The following is a 22,041-nucleotide window of genomic DNA, read 5'->3' on the forward strand; positions in this document are numbered from 1 at the left end:
TTCAATAGTTACAGAATATAGCTTTATTTATAGAATCTTACAAATAAAACATTTAAAGTTCATATAACTTATTTTCTTTTGTAGTTTATCCTCCTAACTCCTGAGTTATTTTTAAAAATACTGTGATGGAACTGCAGAATTGAAAAAGGAAATATGAATAAAAACCTGACCCCTCCTGCAAAAAAAAAAAAAAAAAACCCAAAAATCAGACTTTTTGTTTTTAAGCATATTTCCTGCATCCTACCATCTCTTTGGAAGAGGACTTACTAAGAACAGGTCTTGGGACACCCGAGCAGAGAAGCCTTCTTTATCCAAACCCTGGAGGAAGGATCCGGGAAGGAGCCCCAAGGTGACACGAGGCACAAAAGGCCTGTGGGAGCAGGGACGGGAAACAACCTCATGGCAGGGTGTGAGCTGCAGCGGAACCCTGATCCTGGTCTGGGGCTCCTTCGAGGGACACAGACTCTCCTAGCGATTGTTAATAGGAGCTGGTCCATCTGGAGAGAGAAGGGTCGAAGATGCAAATGTCCCCAAAACGCTCTACCCCTTAGACTTCTAAAACATGCAGATGCTTTTAAACCAGCAAATTCAATGCTTAAAAGTCCAAAAGAAATTGCCACACTTTCAACTCATGAGGCAAGCTGGTTGCCAATGGCCACATACAATCAGCTGCATGAACTAAGTGTTTCCCCCCCTCCTCAGCCCCGGCCCGGACCGGCCTCTGGACTAAGGACAGTTGACAGAAAGTCTCCCTTTGAGGCGGCTGTCTATGAAAGGAAGGCTCTTCCTACAGATGTGCACGGAAAGGGAAAGCATCCTACTGTTTCATACTGTACTTTTAATTTGCTAAAGATTATATTTTTGAGCTCTTCTAAAACTAGAAACCAACTAACCCTAACTTAGTACTTTACTCCAAGAATAATTGTATTTGTAAGGAATGGTCTATAGGGAATGCTAAAATTATAAATTTAATACATCAATGTGAATTAAGGGAAGCAAAATCTTCTGAAGCCGTAAAGATTGAGTGTTATTTTCTGCTAGCTCCCGAAAGCAATTTGAGGAAAATAAAACAGAAAAGACACAAAATCAGTAACAATAACAATGATGATATAATACAAAGTTAGATTCCAACATTCAAGGCGTTGGTTCTTTGGTAAAACTGGACCATAATCCTATCAGGAGACAGTCCAGGTACTGAATCTAGAATCTTGAGAACAGTTTTTCTCCTTCAGCCTGTTCTGAAATCTACCCAAGTCAACAGGCCTGAGAAGGAGAAAAACTTACAAAGCATTACCAGCAGTTTTCCTGCTCGTGTTCTTTTCAAGAATATTCCTGTTTTGAGGGATGTTTTCCAAGAAGAAAAAACAAAACCAAGGCTGCTTTTGAATTACTGAGTAGTGAGAAGTGTCTGGGAAAGGAGGGAAAGGCTCACAGGTGTTGGCGAAGAACCAGCACTCATCAGTCACGCACACAGTGCAGTTTGCAGCTGTGGGCACCACAAAGAAAGGCTTCTGGAGAGACGGGCTCCCCAAAGTGGCTAAAGAATCTCACATTATCAATATGATAGTAATAAATCAATTCACCTAGTGAACCTGGAGATTAGTTCCCCCTGAAGCCCAAGTTCTGAGGAGAGGGCTCTGCGGCACCTGAGGCTGGCCTACAGTCTCACAGACAAGTCTATCCGCCCACTTTTTGAGGAGAGTAGGCAATTAATATTCAATACAGGAGCCGCCCCTCCTTGTCTGGGGTGAGGGAGGAAGGGTAACCTAGACTGTACTGCCGAAAACCCACCCGCAGCGTCATCAGTAGGCCCCCTGTTCTGCACACATCTGCAGAGCCCAACCAGACTTCTGGACCTTACACCTCAGAGTTCTATTATTCGTATTTTTACTCATGTAATTAGCAAATCCTAAATGGCGTCTGCACGGATTCCTTTCCTGGCACCACTGTCAAAGAGCACAAGTTGCACTCCAGTTCTATAAGTCCACCTGCCACTTTGCAGCAGACACGTTGGCCAGGGGAGGTAAGTGTGCGAGGTATCCCCTCTCACTCCAGTTTCGTGCATGTGCTCAGAATGTGCTTCTAGGGAGGCAGCCAAGAAGTCTCAGAAGGAGGGAGTGGGGAAGGGGAGGAGGGAAACAGAGAAACCCTCTCTGCCCTCCGCTCCTGTTAGTGTTGTTCGGAGAGGAACGGCGTGGGGGAACGGGGAGGGGGTCCGGGCCACTGAACCGACACACCGGCTCTTCTGGATGGCCGGGAAACACCAGGTGCAGCCACAAAACTGACATCAGCACCCCAGTGGGCACGGGTGACCATCAGGACGGCGGCACACACGGGCCTCACTTCCCCTCTCACCCCGCTCAATCCGCCCCCTCCCGCCCTCTGTCTGCTCCCACTTTCAGCTCTCCTTGAGAGAACAGGCAACTGAACAGACTGAACAAATGGGAGGAACTCCTGTCTCCTGTACCTTTTCTGTAAAAAAATAGGTGAAGAGGATCCATTTTAAAATGGATCATCTTGAGGTCCAGGATACACAGTTAGATTGGCCCCAAACTATAGATTTGCGTCTGCTATTACTAACCAGGTTATGGCTGCTGCCTATATTTTTGCATTGTAGGGCAAAAGATCCCAAATTTCCCAGCAATGGTTTGAAGAGAAAGGGGCCAGGGTAACCAGAGAAAAAAATTAGGTTTGTCTTCTAAGCTGCATTCAGGTCCCCGAGCTGCTCTGAGAAGGAGGGAGAGGAAAGGGAGCGAGGTACGACCTGGAAGCTGTGACCAGAGCAGCTTCTTACTAGGACAGAACATTTAAAAAGCAGCTGACGTCAAAATGCAGGAATCCAGTCCGTGCCACAGTTTTTAACAGAACTGCCTCTCCCAAGGCACTCCGGGGCCGCTGAGTCCGAGGGCCAGGGGTCAGACAGCCGAGGGCCGACGTCCACTTGCTTGGATCCCTGCAGGGCCCTACCCGATCTGGATCTGTCCTGAATACATGGTGAGAAGCAGCATGATGGTGAAGCCGGTCAAGAGACCCAGGTTCTGGATGACAAAGGGGACCAACATGCTGCCCTTCCATTCGTCCTCCTGGCAGACTTCATTCATCTCGGGGAACTGGGAAAGGAGAGAGGACAAGTGCGCTGCAGCTCCTTTCTCAACCTTGTGAGCCCAGGAGGACTCAGTGCCATGTAGACGTGATACCTAACACCTGTTCTCATATTGACTCCGTTCACATTTACACTGCAATTAATATATAGCATATGGCTACTATAACACTTAATATTAATGGGGTGAAATTATATATATCTGTCTTTATGAAGAAAAGTCACAGCCATAGTCTCTGGAACTCAACTGGAACAGCCTTTCTCCAAGGTGGCTACCACTGAAGCTGACCCTTGAACAACATGGGGGTTAAGGGCGCTGCCCTCGTGCACTTGGAAATCTGCATGTAACTTAGCTGTCCCTCAGTATCACAGGAGATTGGTTCCAGGACCGCCCCCCTGCACCATGGATTCCAAAATCCGTGGATGCTCAAGTCCCCTATGTAGAATGGCTTAGAACAAGGCATACAGTCAGCTCTCCACACCCTTGGATTCCCAACCACAGACAAAAAGCAATACAGGATTTTATTGGGAAAAAAGATCCACGTACACGTGGACCCACTCAGTTTAAATTCTGTTGTTCAAGGGTCAACTGCACTTTACAGCTACAGAGGTAAAACAAAGTACTATACATGCATATACTCCTGGATGTGTTTAGATACTGGCTAAAAATAACTGCTTGGATAAAATAAACTCTTCACTGTGATCCTTAAAAACACCTGCAAAGATCTTTCTGCCATCAAAATGTTACAGTCCCGTTTGGGAAATCGAGCAATTGTGTAAGGGGCCACAGAGCGGCGCTGTGGCTCCGGGCCTCTTGCTGCCGGCTGGCAAGGCAGGTGAGAACGAGATCTTCCAATTCAAGTGCTGCAAAAAAGCAAAAAACCCCAGCCACGGGGACAGCGCCCCACAATAAAGGAGAGAATCTAGAATCTAGGCTGGATCTTGGTGGTCTACTCTTGTCATCTCATCAAAAATATTATTTTCAAAGACCATAGAAAATAATTCATGCAAACGTGCCAAAGAAAAGGGCATGCCCACTAACAAGTTCAGTTACACCAAAGATGTGACAAATCAGGCAATTCATGAGCAAACTCAGATCTACTTACAGGTTACACCAAATGTTAGCGCACAGCACAATGTGCATGTTCAGACTCCTGACAATGCCACTCACTGGTCTTTAAATATCTGTCCTGTAATACTTACATTTTTAAGTAAGGACCCTGGACTTGAGTTTAGTAATTGTTTTCTTTAAAGACATGTGCTAAAAGAAACATTAGCTTTTTGTTCTCTAAAATCTAATGTCCTTCTAAAAAGTATGGATTTGTTCACCTTAAACAAATAAATGGTGTGGTATGCGAGCGACCCCTCCATGAAGCTGTCATCAAAACCCAGCTAACTAATGTCTCCTCAGCTGTCCCCCACCCAGTGACTTCAATGACCTAGTCCAGCTTGGTCACGTGCCTGTGGAATAAACTGTGGAAGACAGACTTACCATGTCAGCCAGAGAAATGTACAAGAACATTCCTCCAGCCAGTGCAAAGATCCAGTTGGCAGAGAAGTGGCTGCCGGCCACGATGCCAAAGGCCAGACCCACATAACAGCAGCAGGCAGAAAGGAAGTTGAAGAACAGCGCTTGCTGGAGGCTCATGCCAGCATTGAGCAGGATGACAAAGTCTCCTGGAGTGGGGAGGACAGAGGGGCGGGTAAGGACGGGCATATGAGGGCAGACTGCTTCCAAGTCTGGCCAAAGTCGGGGTGAAAATCAGGAAGCCCCAGATAGGAGACAGCAGTGACTGGACAAAGGTGCCCCTCTTTGTGTGTGGGAGCAGGCTCATCTCTGTTGGCAAAGCTGGCCATGTACATCCAGCTGAGCAGCTGATGATAATACAAAATAACAGCCAATGAGCCACAGCCCCGTTTCTCATCTGACTGACAGTGAAATAGAAGGTGCTTCCCTCCTCACAACCACAATGAAGGGTATTTTTAGGAAACAAAATTGAGACTGAGGGAAGTTAAGTAATGGGCCCACAATCACAAAGCAATAAATGGCAAACCCAGGACTTGACCTTGAGTCTCCGAGCCTCCAAAGTCCAGGCTTTTTACACTCCCTCTGATAAAATGAAGGACCTCCCACCCCGCGACCTCTGGCTCATCAACTTCTTCCACCCACCGGACCTCTGACACACATCTCAGTCTCTGGGAGAGTCACAGGATGTCAGAAATAAGGTGCACTAGGCACTTGGAAGAATAGTGTATGGCACACAGGAAGTCCTTTCCACCGCTTCCCCTGTTCATTCTCATGATAACCCTACACGGCAGGTACTGGTATCGCTAGTGGAGAAGTGAGGAAACTGAGCCACAGCACAGGGCGCCACAGGGAAACAGACATCCTTGTAAAACACTCCATTGTTTTCAATGACCAACTTCCTATGATTAATTCAACTGTTAAGAATTAGTGGTTAGGGTTCACACCACGTAAAGAACGTATAAATGAATTACAAGCACGTTGAAGGGGAGAGGAGTCGGCCACAGGAAGGGTGCCGGCACCAATAACGAGGCAGCCGAGCGGCCCGGGGGTGGGTGCACGTGCACTCACCCAGCTCGTGTGGGAACTCCTCACAGAGAATGGCCACTGAGGTGCTGATGCCTTGGAAAACGGACACGGTGAAGGAGGCTCCAATGGCCAGGCCGTCGATGAAATTGTGGAGGCCGTCGCTCAGGGTGATCATCCAGGCCAGAGTGCCGATATCAGAGTAGCGGACGCCCTTCAGCCAGTAGCAGGCACTTTGGGAGGCCTGCAGGTCCTACAAGGAAGCCAGCTCAAGGTAGACCTGAGTCATCAAGACCACTGCTGCCTGAAGGTCCCCACCCAGCGCCAGATGGCCCGCTGACCTGGACAGAGAGTGAGCCCACGATGACTTTCTCATCCATCACGGGGGCCTTGCCGTCCAGCTCACTGCCACAGTGCTGAGGAATCATGTGGTCCAGGTCCCCATTCTGCAGCTTCTCCGTCACCCCCTCCTCCTGGTCCTTCTTGGAAGGAAGTGTCTCGGGAGCATAATGACTATGTCCGTGATGATGCTGGAGGGACAAGGAGCAGTGAGCGCAGTGCTCACCCAAACCATACAGCTTCCTGAGATCTGCTGAGCCAGCGCACCAAGCACCAGCAGCAGAGACAGCGCCAGCGGTGGCAGGCACAGAACCCTGGGGACCGTTGTTGGCACTGAACCAAGGTGAACACAAGGGCCTGGCACAGGAGGGAGACCAGAGCAGTGACCGCAGGGCCCCTGCTCATCCCAGAGAGGCGGCACTGCTCAAAATATTTACAGCTCCTCCTTTGCAACAGCTCATTTTATTCAATTCAGCAACTATTCTGGGAATGACTGCATAGCACGCACATAAGGCATCTTCCTGGGTTTATCCTATAATAACTGGCCTTATTTCTGTGTTGTCATACTTCATACACAGGACTGGTCCATACCTCTCCTTAAGTATGAAAGTATGTTAAGGAAATCATTTGGAATAGAACAGAAGGGATACGTTACTGCCTGGCAGAAGGCACACAGGCCAGGTCTGGTTTCTGGGCTGCCCTTGCCCCCTCTCTTACCCTCATGAGGTGAAATGGGGTGTTGACTCATGAAATCTGGCTCTGCCCCCCCCCCCAGCCCACCGCAGCAGTAAGGAGCTGAGCCCACCACAAGACACAGGCATTTTGGAGACAGACACCTTCCCCAGAAGCATCTTCTTTAATAACAACTGAGCCTCACCTCATCTTTCTGCTTAAGGAGCATCTTCAAGATCTTCTCTGTGAAAAAGAAAAGATAGAAACCCCCAAACACCATTGCGGACTTGGGGACGTAATAATCCTCCAGAGGGTTGAAACCAAACGCCTGTGAACCCAGGAAAAAAAAATGAGTTTAAGAAAACAAACCACCTCCATGGGTCCCCTCTTGTCTCTCAGCCACTTCTGTGGCTGTGGGAAAGGGCACGTGGGCACAGGGGGTGACTGCCGTCTCCCATCTCCTTGCCCGAGAATGCTACCTCCTGATGGCTCCCGAATGTCCCTTCACCAGGCCTGCCTAGGTTCCCTCTCACTTAGTTTCTGATGCAACAGACAGATCATCTTCAGAACTGTACTGTCAGGAGGACAAGCTGGAGACGGCTCTGTCTCTGCTTCTCCATTTGCTAGACACTGCTGGCAAACGCCAAACTTAAAGAGAAGGCCCTTGCGCCTATTTGCACCACTCTCTCCTGTCCCTGCGTGATCTGCCTGTAAACACGAAGGGAGGCAGTGTAATTATACCTTCTAAAACGGGAACTCTATTCCCCAGTTAAATACCGAGAATTGCGGCATCTTCCTGACCGCAGACCTCCTGGTGACCACAACGCCAAGAAAGCAGACAGTGTTCCTGCACACGTCAGTGTGGGGGTTTGTCTTGGGCTCCTTCTGGAAACCCTACTTATTATGGGGGGGGGGGGCGGACAGAACCCACTGCGGAGCGGGCTGGAGTAGAAATCAGGAGAATTCCGCTCCCAGGGTTGCTCCGGACTGGTGGCGGGGCCATGGGGAAGGGTCCGGTGACCCACAGCTCAGCTTTCTGACAAAAAACCCCTCTTCAGGGGTTGCACTCCAGCCTCCTCAGGAACAAGTCCCGGAGAAAAGTGACTGTCAGAACCAAGAACTCCGGGTTGCCTAAAAGGTTAGTGTTTTTCCTGTGTGCTTTTAAGGGACAAAATGCAATCTCTACGCACTAGTCTAGTTTTCGAAGAGACACAAAGGGCAGCAAGTTCTGGAGCGGAAACAACACACGCGGGCCGACTCTCCAGGACAGTGAAATCGTCTCAGGGAAACGTGGGAACGTTTCCTACGGTGCTCCACGCAAAGCCACGGCGGGCGCAGGGCAAGAGCTGGCTTCGGGAATGGGAAGCCTGGCCTCCCGGGTGCAGGCTCTTGGCCAGGTCAGGGTCCTCATCTGGTCAACGCGTAAAACACACTTGTTCTCCTGATCTCACAGTTTATCTAAGGATCAGCTACGAAAACACAGGCCCACATGTGGGAAAACAAAACGTAGGCAGCAGCCTGTGGCGTCACCCGTGTCCTCCCACTGCGGCTCTGTCCTGGCCTGTCGGTCACCTGCGGAGCAGGCCGCCTACTTGCTGCACGAGCCAGTCTCCCGGAGACACCACCAAATCAGATGCAACTTCTCCGGGGCCATCTGCCTAACTGATGCAAGGCCTGCCCTTCCTCCTCTTTTGTGGACGATTTTCTCACTAAGCTGGGCTGAGGGACAAACGTGCCTTCAATGTATGTGACGCCAGACGGTTCTATTTGGGTTGCCTTTGCCTCAGAATGCCCTAAAGAGGACGGATCTTTTTATTGTGACCTACGGAATCTGTGGAGATGTCTGTTTGCTTGTTGTGTGCTAACAGCCCTCAGTCAGAGGCTGTAAGTGATCTTCCTACACTACACCTGCTCCCCAACAGCTGGACAGCACTCGCCAGGCACCAGGCACTTCACGAATGTTACTCACGCAACCCTCACGGCACCCCCGTGAGGTCGGGCCCACTGTCGTCCCCATTTAACATGATGAGCACACGGAAGACAGCGAGGTGAAGGGACTCTCCCGGCTCACAGGTCTCGTCCACAGGAGAGCTGGTGTTTGAGCCCAGCCCTCAACACTGCGCTCTGCCTGTCTCAGCACCACTTTCCTAAAGGAAAGGGCGTCTTCTCCCTGCCTTCTGCCGACCAGGAGGGTCCTCCCGCTGTGCCCGCTGTCCCCAGGAGACGAGGTGCTCCTGGGCGAGGAGCCCTGGCTTGCCATACCTCGGGGATGAGCTGGAAGAGGGCGTTGGAGTAGAGGGTGCCAATCGCCAGAGCTATGAAGTAGAGCAGCAGCCTCTTGTAAAAGGTCTTCTTCATGAAGGGCACCACGCTGGCCCCCATGAGGGAGCAGAGGGAGATGACGGTCACGCAGAGGAGACCGTATCCCCACACTGCCGTTGGGGGAGAGCCAGCCCCACCCACAACAGGGGGAAGGGCGAGCGCCCCGTGGCGCGACACCCGCCATTGAGGGGCAAGGAGATGGAGGGGATGGGGAGACGATGAGGAAGGTCGGGGTGGATATTAACAAAGGTGACAAAGAGAAAAAATCAGAGACAAGGAGGGAGGGAGAGAGAAATAGAAAATTTGTTAGTGATTCAAGTCCAGTGAAATTTCCTTCAATCCATTCAGAGGAAATGAAGAGGAAGTCAAGATGGCCTTGGAACTCTGTGGCTCCTGCCCCCACTGCCCTCGGGCCGGTGCGCCTGCCAGCTGGTGTGACTGGCAGGGCAGGTGCTGCTTCGTCACACAGCCAAGGTGAGTGCAGGCTTATCCAGAAGCTGCCACAGACAGCAGCCGGTGGAGCCAAGGGCCCTCTTTAACAGGAAACAAGAGCAGCCGGAGAGAGACTGATCACTGAGCTGCCGTGTTTGCTTTGTGTATCCGCCCTGTGCCGGATAGGCAGGCGCCTGCACCAACACCTGCACCGGTCTGATGTCTGTGCAGGAAACAGCAAAGTGCAGGTGAGGTGGTAGAGTACGAGCTGGGCCTGAGAGCCATGAAATGCAGATTTTTAACTTCCCGAGGCTTTTTTGTTTGTTTGATTTTAGGGAGGGGGTTGTGTCCTTTTGTTCTGAGAGGGCTCAGGAGCAGACAACAGAGTTCCAAGATCACCCTGCATAGCAAAGGTTTCCTCTACCATCTCCTAGCATCACACACTCCAGCCTGGACAAAATGAGCCAAGACGAGATGCTCCCGGTGAGCCACAGGGCTGGAGTGTGAGCAATTACTGTATTTCCATTCAACAGGCAACAAGGTATTTCATTTAACTTAATTATAAAAAAATTAATACATTTGACTTTTGGAGCTGAAAAAAAAATAGCCCAAGATGAGGCCTCCTCTGAAGAGTGCTCGCTAGGTTCATGGGGAATTTTGAGGCAGCATGGAGATGTTTACCTGAAACTGGATTCCTTCCCCCACTGCTGGGAGGGAACAGGCAGGGCCTGGGCACAGCACTGGGTGCCTCTGCAGGCAGAGTCTGACTGGGGAAGGCAGGGGGCTGCCACGCGGGCTCCCTCTGGCAGGCCCTGCCCCCACCCCAAAGGAGGCCCCCCACGTAATCACCGCCCGCCTGTCCTGACAAGGGTAGCAGACCGTCAACTTGGGTCTTATTTTTTTTAGCTCCTCAGTGGTCACAATTAAAAAACAAGATTAACAAACATTTCCAAATAGTCAAGTAAGGACACCAGGAAACCAGTCCCATCAGGAGAAATTCAAGATGCAGGCCTGGCAGGAAGGGCATAGTGTCCCCTCCTCACTGATCTCGTTCTTTTCATTTAGTTTGTTTTTGTGGAAAGCCTTCTAGGTTTGGCGCTCTCTGCTATGAATTATGGCCTGCTTCAAAAAAAGAAAGGATCGCTCATCTTTTAGGCCAGTTCTACTTATCAGCTGGCAACCTCTTTTCCTTCCACCACCTCATTCCAGAAGCATCATCTCTCGGTGGCTACCCGAGCACAAGAAGGCCTCCACGTAGCTCAGAGGGGCACAGAGGCCAGGGGTGTGGAGAGAGACCACTGCCGCAGCTTTCCTTTCGAGCCCTGCCAACTGAGCCTAGGAAAGGCACTGAGGCGGAGAGGCTGAGCCTCTGCCAGGAAGGCAGAGGTCAAGAGCCTTGCACCTGACATCACCTGAGGAGGCAGAGGTAACCTGGTGCCCCAGGAAGGAGCAAAGGCCCTTGAGATCCAGAGTCAGAAGTCATTGGTGTGCCCTGAGACGAGGGAGAAGTTAATTGGTCAGGCGCAGTTGCCAGAGGCCCTGGAGCATGGGGTGGAGGGCGTGTGGGCAGGACGGCTCTGCTGACGCCCTGCGGAAGGAGGCCGCGCACGTGGGGTCTACTGCACCTCTGGGATGAGCTGGAAGAGCGCGTTAGAGAGCAGCGTCCCGATGGACAGGGCGATGAAGTACGTGAGCACACGGCTGAAAAACGCCTTCTCTGTGCACGGCAGGACGAGGACTCCCAGGAGAGAGGCCAGGTTAATCACTGAGACACTGAGGAAACCAAAGCCCCACACTGCGGAGGAACAAGAACAGACGAGGACCCCCATTACCGAGGGCAGGGTGCTCCTGCGGCAGGGGCACAGAGAGGTCTACCAACCCCTCAGTAAATACGTCTTGAGTCTGTCTCTTGCAGGTGCTGTGGAGAAGCCTAAAAAAATACAGCACAGTTGCTGTCTGGAAGAAGCTCCCCTTTTAGGTGGAGGCAGGTGAAAACAGGAAAGGTTAGGGGTTAAAGGATGACAGCAGGAGGCAGTGAGGCACTGCACAGGCAGCCTGCGCCAGGTGGCCAGTGCCGGCAGCTGCACTGCACCGTGGTGTTGCAGGAGGACGGCTCTCGTGAGAAGGGGACAGGTGCACTAACAGACCACGGTGGGTGTGTCCACTGGCCTGGAGCAGAGGGTCCAGGAGGTGCGGGGGAGAAGGATGGAGTGGGCGGATGACAGACCCTGTAAGGTCTGAAATGTCAAACTGAAAAATCAAAGCACTGGCCACCTGGGGGTTTCATGAAAACTAAAGTGGAAAAGTGGCCCTGAAAAGCAATTGATAGTCAGACTGGTCCAAGAGCCCAATAATGAATATTCAGCAGCAACTTGTCCCATTTGATGACATGCTGAACCAGTCTTGTGGTGCGAAGACACGGGTGGAACTGTCACTTTAACTGATCCCCCCTGATGTTGATAATGTGGTCACCAGTTAAACACTGAGCAAGCAGCACTATTGATCAGCCAAGGGCAAGTGAAGACAAGCATGGACACCAGGTCCTCCTGCCCCGGCTCACCTTCCACCGGGCTCGGCCCCGCTGCTTGCGTCTGCTCATCCTCCTTGTCCTCCTTATTCTCAGAGGTGCAGGCCTGGGAGTCCAGCTGCTGGAGGATGGTGGGGCAGAAGTCCTGGAATTCACTCCTCCCGATCCGGGACTGGTCACTGAGGTTGTGGGCAGCAAAGAGGGCTCCAGAGCTGAAGCACTGAAACAGAGACGAGGGGCAGAGAGCCTCTGAGAGCCCGAAGCCATGCCTTGCCCTGGGCAGTGACAGACTCAGCCTTCCAAGGAAAATAAAAGAGGACAGAATTGTCCCCATTTCCGTAAGACTAATCTCCAGCAGTAAGAGCAAGGTAGTCCTTCAACTTGAAAAACTGATAAGTTATCTTGAAGACTGCCAGCGGTCCTTGAATACCTGACATACAACATCTGTAAATGGCCACCCAGAGCAACTGAGTTGCAATAATTACGAGCAGGATGTGGCTTCTAGAAAACATGATGCTACTACACACCTGAAGATCAGGCTTCACAGAAAGTCTGGCTGCACATCGCAATTGCCCAGGGAGCTATTATACTGAAACACAGATTCCAGATACTTCTCCAGAGCTACTACTGGGCACCGGCTTCCATGGAGCATGGGTGGGCCGGCCAGAGGACATGAGCCCTCAGTCCCCTTGGAAGGCAGCAGGGAGTGGCTTTCATACACCGTCCTATGAAACACGGCCGCTTTCCTTCTAATTATACTTTATATACGTCAGTCTTCATCTGACTTTGGATTTATGCAGGTCTGTCCCACCGTCAGCCTTCTGGGTTGTGCAGCCAAGGGAGCTTCCCTCCAAAGCTGAGAGTTCCGCTGACCCCGACACTGCTGTGGTGCTGCGTCGGCCCCTAGGGCAGCCTCCTCCCTCACGCAGACATGCCCCACGCCGTGTGGCTCTGCACCCAGGCCACATGGGCCCCTGATCTCTCCGAGCTCCACTCTCCTTCAAGTGGGAGCTCCAGGACACCTCCCCAGTGAACCTCCGGGGACTCACTTCTGAATCCCACAATGACCGTCCAACCAACACTTAATGCTTCACTTCATGTCAGCTAATTTTGTTCCTGGTTGATTGAGTCCCCCATCTTGATAGTAAACCCCCTAAATGTGACTAATTTTTTCTATATCTCACAATACTCAGCACAGCAAATGAAGCAGAGATAAAGAGCCGCAGCTGGCTGACTTAGAGCTGGCTGCTCAAATATCTTCAGATTCAGATAAGCCAAGATGATAAGGAAGAAAGAACAAGAACTAGGAGCCAAAAGCCCTGGGCCTTAGTCCTGGTCCCTCTAGGACCTCACTGTGGGACCCTCAGTGTTCTATCCCAGAGAATGAAAATTTTCCACCTGCACCTACGGGTGCTGGGAGGCTCACCTCGGGGGGGGGGGTGGTGAAGGGCTTTGTCATCTACAAACTCTATTAGAAGCGGTCAAGGTCCTGGGATCTCCAGCTTACCAGCAGCTCCAGGGGATCCCAGTGATCCCAACTGTAGGGGAGAGTCAGGAGGACTGAGGCCCCCCACTTCCTGGCTGCCCTTCAGTAATGGCTTCACAATGCCCATGCAGGACAGCAGGCCTCGCTGCTGGAGACTCAGACTTGCTGACCCAACAACAGGGTAAGAGCTGGCTTCTCTGGTCTGTCATCAGGGCCTGCCCACCCCAACCCTGCCTGCCCCGAGCAGCTCCACCCGGTGAACAGCTGGACTGTGGACTGAGAGGACAGAGTGCTGAGCAGAGCTGTGAGCCTTACCGTGGACAGGTTCCTTGGTCCCTCTGGGGGCCAGGTGGCATTGTCCCGGCCCACCCCCACAACCAGGTGGTCGAGCAGGGCTTTCAGCTGCTGCAGGGTGAGGCTGTCCCCCTCCCCGTAGCGACGCATGAGGTCCTGCAGGAATGAGGTCGCATTGATGGCTGGCGTCCCCGTGGACACAGCGTGAGTCTCAGGAGTAGCTGTCCATAAGCTGAGCAGGGTCAGCAGGAAGCAGCTAGGGAAGACTGGGTGGAACAGCTTCATGATGACGAATAAGCCTGTAAGAGCAAAAAGCCAGGTAAGGGTGGGGCTTAAAAACCCACCTCTCCTTCCACTGTCCCACCTGCTGACTCTAAAAGGACGTGTCTCTGCTCAGACTCTGAATCCGGTCAGGGTCAAAGCGGACTCCTTACCCCTCCTCCAGCGCCTCTATCTAGCTTTCCAAAAAAAGCCTTCTTTTGCAAGTAGAGCATGCAAAAAGACAAATTCAACAGGTTTGACTAAATTTAAGAAAGTAAAAGACTATGCAGCTGGGGTTTTTTAATAAGCCCTTATCTTTTAGAGATATTGAAATAATCATGTAAATAATATCTGGGATTTGCTTCAAAAAAACCAAAGGAGAGTTGTCTGCATGAGAGTGCGGACCAGGAGGCCACAGGGACAGGAGCTGGTGGAGCTGGTCACTGTGGAAACCGAGCAAAGGGCAGACGGCAATTCACTGCACTCTTCTTGGATATGCTTCAAATTCTCCAAAATAAAATATAAAAAATTAGTATCTTTGGTCTGTTGAGAATCCAGATGGACCAGATGGAAGATGCTACTGTGACTTACTAAAATAGCAAAACAGACTTTGCACAAAAGATATAAAACCAAATGTTAGTGAGGCTGAACAACCAGATAAGATATGGCCGGTGGCTACATAAGTAACCTGGCTCCTGAAGTCGTAACAGAAGTATTTAAATCCTCTGAATCTGTAACTGGACTTGTAGAATTTACACCAACAGGAGCAATTCAAAAATAAAAAGGCAGAAGGATGTGTTACGGTGAGGCGAACTAGAACATATCAACTTCAGAGATTACTACGCAACTCTAAAAAAGGAGACTCATGAGCTTAATGTTAAGCAGAACAATTATTTAAAAGAATTAAGAACTGAGAAAGAATGAGAAAAATAAAACCTTTAAGATAGTAGGGCTGACGATTTTTCTTTGTTAGCCATTTGTACAGTAATAATTTAATTAGCGAAATAAGTATCAGGAAGGGAAGGAAAACACGACTCCTGTGAAATCCAGAGGCAGGAACCTAGCCCCTAAAGCCCATCCCACGGCCCCCGGGCTTGAGGCCTTGCCACGGGGGGCTCCACCTCTGGGCCTTGGCTCATGATGGGGGGGCTCACAGGGGAGGCTCAGGCTCATTTGCATCCTGGCTCTGCCACTCACCAGCCGCCCCATCTCAGGCCAGGTAACAACCGCATCAGCCTTCTAGAGTCACCGAGAGCAGTGCCGGCCCTCAGTGTCTGAGATCTGGCTCAGATTTCCTCAGTGCTGCTTACCCAGTGTGCCCCTGGCCACGTGACTGAGCTTCCTTCTTACCACACCTCAGTTTTCTCATCTATAAACCGCGGTCTCATCTGTAGCACTCACTGGGTTGCTGCGAAGACTAAATGCCATGAGCCATGACAAGTCAGTCACTGAGTGCCTGGACTACAGAAAGCACTTGATAAAATGTGACTACTACTCTAAGACGTATTAAGAGCAAAGCTCTTCTACTTGGACTCCCGCTCAGTGCAGAGAGTGAGCTGCTAATGGACCAGTCGGAGACACCCCTGTGGCTGACTCCACCGACCCCAGGCCTGTGGTACACCATCATACACGTCCCCAACCACGGACATGTCTGGGACATTCCAGGCGGCATGGGGCACGCACAGGCCTGGGGACATGAAACATGGCTCCTCACGGAATATGCTCTGAGTCACACACATGGATGGATTAGGTGTCAGCAAAAACAATGCTTTGTAAAAGTGTCACTTGGAGACTAACAACTCTCAAATCTCCACCAAGAACCAAAAATTAAATTTTGGTATGCAGGCAGGATCTTAGTCCAAAATGGCTAATCCCACTGTACAAAGAAAGCTGTTCTCTGCCTGACCACACTCATCTGCCAAAGGCCCAAGCTGAACTGTCAGAGTGAAGAGCTGGGTGGGCTCAGAGGGGAGAGGCAGAGAGACGATGGGGACAGCTGCTAGTGTCACCCTGGCGCACCCTGCTTGGCCCTGACAGTCGAGACCCCCTTAGGGGAAGGTGGGATGCTTATCCAGGTCTCCTGTATGAGGAGACGGGGTTCGGAGGTGAGGAAACAGGGCCCACAGTCAGCGAGCAGAGCAGTGAGGTCAGAAACAGAATTTTTCATGACAGAAAGCCAGGTCTGAAGGACATTAAGGCCAGGGCTGTCTTAACCACTGTCCCCACTGGGTGGAGACAGAAAAATGTACGTCCTGGGTCCCTGGAAGAGCCACCAAACCCTCCACACCTCTGGGCAGGTGGTCCCCAGATTCTGTCCACCCCAGCAAGGCCCTGTGCAGGGGGCCACAGGCACACCTCAGAGGCTGGCTTCGCCCTGGGACTCCTTCTGTAACATCACTTCAACAACTGCCCTGCCTTCGCTGTATTTCTCAACTATATCTGCGGTGACTTCGGAATATCAGAAAAACAAACATAAAAATACTTAAAGTTCATAAAATATGAACTTTAGCTGGATCTGGACAGGCATTCACACCGAGGTTGGCATTTATGAAGTACCTGCTCCTCACTGACACTGTGGCCCGTGGGCTCTGGCGAGGGGGCCTGGAGCAAGCGGACCGTCCTGCCTGGGCAGCACGCTGGCCCCACCCCCTGGGGTCTAAGAATCATGGGGGGCGTGGCAGCGAGAAGTCCTGGTCCAGGCACCTAGGGCTTGCTAAAGGCACTTCAAATCCAAGTGACCCTGATGTTTGGCAGACACAAAAGGGGAGCTTTCTGCTCTAGTGCAGATTTTTCTCCCCCTTAACTAGAAGTTATTCTTAGAAAAAAAACCTTCATAAATGATTCTTTGGAGGAAAGAACAAAGAGAGGAAGAAAGCCTGGTGCAGCTGATGGCAAGGCTGGGTAAGTCCTCTCGGCCGGTGGCTTCGGCTGCAGGAAGAAGCCGCTTCTACTAAGGCCATGGAAGTGGAGGGTGGCATTCGAGCCCTCCCGAGGAGCTGAGCCAACTGCCCTCAAGAGGAGCATGTGGGGCCGGTCCTCAAAGCGAGTCGGAGGGACACAGGCTCGAGGGTGCCGACTGACGGCTCAGAGGACCGGGCTCCTGCTAAGGCGAAGCTGGAATCTCTCCACTCCTTTGTCCACCTGCGTTGGTTCGAAGAAGTAAATTATTTTAGTGTCATAGTTCTGTCTCCCAGGCGCCAGGCCCAGCCCTTCCAGGGGAAAATGAAAGACCCAGGAGGAAGTCCAACCCTCTGCAGAACTTCCAAAGTCTCCTCGGTGTCCTGGAGGCTCCCATCAGCCAAGGCCAGCCCTTCCCTGGGCCCAGAAGGGTCTCATCCTAGAAGCAGCACTCTGTCCTGTGGACACACCCGGATGCTGCACTGACCACCCTGCACCTGTTTCTGGGCCCGCCTCCCCTCTCAGAGAGGGACGGTCACTTCTCTGGGGTGACAGAGCAGTGCTGTGCCATGATGCTTGGTCCAGAGGCTGGACACGGATGTGAGTGGAACAGACAACAGGGCCGTGGAGCCCAGGAGCTGCTAGGCCTCCAGACACGTCCCGCCACCCTTGACCACCAGGCAGCCCACCCTTCTCCTCCACTGGGGTCTCAGGCGGCAGGGTGGCAATCCACGCAAGGCAGTCTGAACCGGGTTTTAACAATGCACTTTATTTAAAATTGAGAAAATGCTGATTGCCACACCAAAGAATGAGCCCAGGGGGTGGAGGGGTGGACAAGGTGTTGGGAGCGGGTGGGGGGAGGGGGAGCTGTAATGTCAGGAAGATGCTGAGCACCAGCCGCTGCTCACTGGCCTCAGTGAACCTTCTTGAGCCTTCTTCCCCTCAACTGTCTTTATCCCTGCCTGACACCGGAAGGGTATAAAAAGAGGGTCTAGTTCTTTTATATTCCTCTCTGACAGACAGCACGAGTCCCTGAAGCACCTGTGGCCTCAGCACATCCTCCAGGGCTGGGCCCATCAATGCCCCAACTACCAGGCAGCTCCCAGCCCAAGAGCTTCAGGAAGACTGGCCTTTCCCCAGTCCCCCCCCAACTCACCAGAAGGCCAGGAATTATCAACCTAACAGGACCATCTCCCCAGTGGACATCCCCAAAGGCAGAGGGGCTCTGAATGAGTCCAGAGGCAACATTTCTGAGCCTCCTGGAGGAGGGGTGCACAAAAATTCCTGAAACTGGCAGAAAACAGACAAAGCCAGGTCTAAGGGGGAGGGAGGGGCGTGGCCCTGAGGAATCCAAACCCCCTGAATTTGTCTTTGATGCAGGGGGTGCTACTAACAGGGCCGTGCCGTCCTTGGCAACAGGACAGTGGAGTTGGTGTAAGAAGTCCGACTCACTGGTCTCACCAGGTCTGTTTGCTCCATTTGGAAAGAAGAAAACAACCTGTAATTTTATAAGTATTAGGGAAGATAAAGTATGTTGAAACACTATAAAAATAAAGATTTCTGAGTTAAGATGGAGAACTGAAATGGAATCAAAATTTTCCTTCCCCTGGTAATTAACACTTGAATACAAAAAAAAATAGTATAAAACAAGCAAGCAAAAAAAAAAAAAGCCACCTAGAGCAGCCCAACAAGATAACGGGCAAACCGTGATGCAGTAACTTCAACACCATAGGGGAGGAGAGGAATGTGGGAGGCACCTGAACGGCTCATCTCCCAGGCTGAACAGCCACAGTGGGGCAGGGGGTGGGGAGGAGCCACAGTGATGAAAACAGAACCAGGAGAATCCTCACTAACTCCCCCCTAATCTGGACAGTAGCAAATGGCCAATTCCTTTTCCTCCCCAATACAGGAGTGGTGGGAAAGCTGCTGGGAAAACGACAGGCGGGTGCCATTCAAAGAACAATGGGCTGACTCTCTGAGAGAAGGCTGGGCTCCGAGGTCACATACTGAATTGGGGGAAACTGCCCAATTCCAGTGAGTACTCTCCCCCCTCAGCAGAAATGGAACGCGACGAAGTGAGTGGGCTGAGCCATACCACGGGGGCTGTTACCCAAACCCCAGAACAGAAGCCGCCCCACCTCCCCACCCCGTCTGCACACCATCACCGTTCCTTTAGGCTGCGAAGAACAGGTCACAAACACCCAGCTGTCAGCACTGCTGTGGCTGGGGTGGGGACAATCCTCCTCGGCAGCGTGGCGGGAAGAAAGGCACTGCCTTATTTTAGAGGCAGCGGAGCCAGAGCCAGAGAGCACTAGCAGGAACTGGAAAAGAACAGCAGGCTGGCAGCACAAAGGCCACCAACTAACTCCCAACGGCCGCGCACACTGCAGAGTGACTTAATCAGCACACCAGATGCCACCGACCAGCTCGAAGACAAAATGAGGTAACAGGAGATGCAGGCTTGCTAACAAAACAAAATCACTGAAGAACTAAACAGTAAATCATAGTAGGCAGAACAAAATCCTGTCAGTAATTTAAAATAAAAGCACTGGCACAGGAAGGTTTGAGGCCACCACAGCGGACGCAGAAGTCTGAGACAAATGAATGCAAATGCAGCCACGCACCACCTAGCAACAGGCAGTTTCGTCACGGTGTGAACGTCAGCGTGCGCTCACACCTACCCAAGAGCAACAGATTGCTCGGCAGGGAGGGAAAATCACTTCCCTGTACTGTCTGGGTTCTCGGCTGAGACACCCTGTAATAAAAGACAAACTGACAGAAGGGAAAAAAAACACATAATCTGCTGCACACATGGGAGAGACCCAGGAAAACTGAGTAAATCACCTAAAATGGGGGAAGGCACCACCTTAAATGACCACCTCCAACTGAAGACAATGGCGGAGAGTCAGGTACAGGCAGGGAGGTTGCCAGGAAAAGTGTGGTAAACCAGGGTCAGGTTGTTAAAATTGTTATGCAAATTCAGGTCTCTGCCTTGTACGCTGGTGAGAGTTTCTGGAGATAAGCGCACATCCGCCCCCCACTTCCCTGTACAGTGAGGGAGACACCCTCACCAAGGCGGGCTTCGCTTACAAATGGGAATGTCTTTTCACAGAGGGTAACTTCTACTTGGTTCTCAGAGCTCGTTTCTCCTGTGCCTGCTGTTTCCTAAAATTTGCCAGCCTAAAATAATCGTTATGCCACGCCGACAAATTTGTGGGCGAAAGATTCTACCCCCTACAGCTCCTAGGCTATAAACCCGCACCGCAGGTTATTGTACTGAACACTGTACTGCAGGCAACTAACTGCGCTACAACGTCAGGAGGTTCTCAGCTTCGTTACAATCCTATGGAGCCACTGTCGTACCTTCGGTGGGGGGTTGGCTGTAAGGTCACTACTGGGCCGGGGGCTGTAACCAGACAAAGACACCCACGTGGGGCTCACCGGTGTTCCTGCAGCAGAGACCCTGAGAATGAAGTGGAGGGCATTTCCTAGATAAGTAACACAAGCGTTCCCTGAAAGGGAGAGAACAGAATCTGAGACTGAAATAATACGCCATATTCCGTATTAACAAAAACGTGAGGCCGGATGCTCCACACAAAGTTCAGTGAAGCTACTGAAATGTTAAGAGACTTTTTTTTAGGTATCCAGAGGATACTTTTTTTTTTTTGCACCGAAATATTTTATTATAAAAATTGCTAAACATACTAAAACTTCTTTCCAGTGGCAGAAAACTCAGGATGCCCTCACCTTCCTCACGGGGACATTCAGTAGCAAAAGAAAATGCAACAATGTTTACACAATTCTGAAAGAAAGAAAATACGAACCACAGAGAAGATGCCCATCTAAGATGCCCTACGAATTTGATAAAGACAATAGGCAAAAATTCCGAAGCATGACAGTCAGAAATAGTCCCCTTCCAGGGTGGGGGCTGGTGGAAGGAGAATGACATAAAATGAAATGCAGCTAATTAATAGAGAGATTGTTTATTAAAAAAAATAAAAGAGCCCAGAAATGCAGAAACCATGGTAAGACAACTGATGGTAAACAATAAGTTGCTTCAAATAAAAAATAGAAAACAAACCCTCCCAAAATGACAACAACAACAAAATATATATATACATATATAAAACAATTATGGGGATTATGGTTATAAGGAAGAATCTAAATGTTATAAAAATGGACAACTTAATAACAATTAAAACAACCAAAAGACGGGACAAAAGGAGACTGAAGAGGTGAAAGTGGGAATGTCCTAATTTTTCATGGCAAAGTCAATCCATACTGCTGAAAATGGAAACGTGGTTGATTTTATAATCAAGGCGTTAGAATTTTCTAAATATGGTGCAAAACTTAGAGGTGGTAAAGGCAATAATTAATAAAGTTAAAACCAAAAAGTGCCAAGTATTCGACAGCTAATGAGTGCATTCGCCATGTTGCTGGTCACCCAGCGACACGGCCCACCTGCCTCATGAGCACGGTCCACAGGCCTCTCTCCTCTCCGCCGGGCGGGGACAGCTCCAAAGCCCAGCCAAGCGGCCCAGAACTCAATGGGCCCTTTCTTCACCCGCCTCTGCCGGCCCCCCCACCTAACTGCTCTCCAGCATGCCCCAAAAGGATGTGTTCTCTTCTCCGGACCCCACACCCAGAACCTCAGCCTCAAGCTTTGGCCCAGGGTGGGAGATCTCGACAGACAGTACAGGAGGGCTGCCAGGGGCACCTAAAGGCAGCAGTCCACTTCCTCTCCCCTCCTGAGACCTCTCATTGCTGGGAGGGATGGGACGAGGAAACATAAAGAAAACACTGGTAGTGACCAAGAAGCAAGGAACAAAATTAGAACCAGCAGCCTGCCGGCTCACCGATCATATTTACGGAGCCCCCCACTGCGCTGTGACAGGGAGGCTGGAAAGGGGAGAGGGGGGTCAGCCCAGGGCAGCCAGCGCAGACGGCAGGGACAGCTGACTTAGCCACCCGCTGAGCCCAAGCGAGGACCAGCAGGGGGGACGGGAGTGCGGCAGCCTGGCTCCACCGTCCTAGCTGGAGCCCGAGGTTGACGAAGCAGAGAAGTCTTCCAAAACTAACTGACTGAGTCAGGCAGCCCAGCGGGCGGGAGCCAGCCAGGGCTGCCCCAGCCAGGGCTGCCCCACCCAGGGCCTCCCTCT

The 22,041-nt window shown here is 51.2% G+C and overlaps 1 protein-coding gene across 2 annotated transcripts in view; it reads right to left on the bottom strand.

Annotated features, from left to right (window-relative positions):
- Positions 1-22,041, bottom strand: part of SLC39A14 (solute carrier family 39 member 14) — a 40,880-nt gene continuing 18,839 nt past the window's right edge. Inside the window, exons 2-9 of one of the 2 annotated variants that reach the window (XM_037152617.2) lie at positions 13,745-14,022; positions 11,977-12,163; positions 8,925-9,094; positions 6,868-6,990; positions 5,993-6,181; positions 5,697-5,904; positions 4,593-4,777; positions 1-3,110 (exon numbers count right to left, since the gene is read on the bottom strand). In XM_037152617.2, coding sequence (XP_037008512.1) covers positions 2,964-3,110; positions 4,593-4,777; positions 5,697-5,904; positions 5,993-6,181; positions 6,868-6,990; positions 8,925-9,094; positions 11,977-12,163; positions 13,745-14,008 — 1,473 coding nt within the window. In that variant the 5' untranslated portion in view covers positions 14,009-14,022 and the 3' untranslated portion in view covers positions 1-2,963. Of the gene's footprint in view, positions 3,111-4,592; positions 4,778-5,696; positions 5,905-5,992; positions 6,182-6,867; positions 6,991-8,924; positions 9,095-11,041; positions 11,212-11,976; positions 12,164-13,744; positions 14,023-22,041 lie in introns of both variants that reach the window. The other variant, XM_037152618.2, reaches the window with a different exon arrangement.

Source organism: Artibeus jamaicensis, unplaced genomic scaffold (assembly GCF_021234435.1).
Source record: "Artibeus jamaicensis isolate MK-2021 breed Jamaican fruit bat unplaced genomic scaffold, CSHL_Jam_final contig_477, whole genome shotgun sequence".
In the NCBI taxonomy this organism is placed as follows: Eukaryota; Metazoa; Chordata; class Mammalia; order Chiroptera; family Phyllostomidae; genus Artibeus; species Artibeus jamaicensis.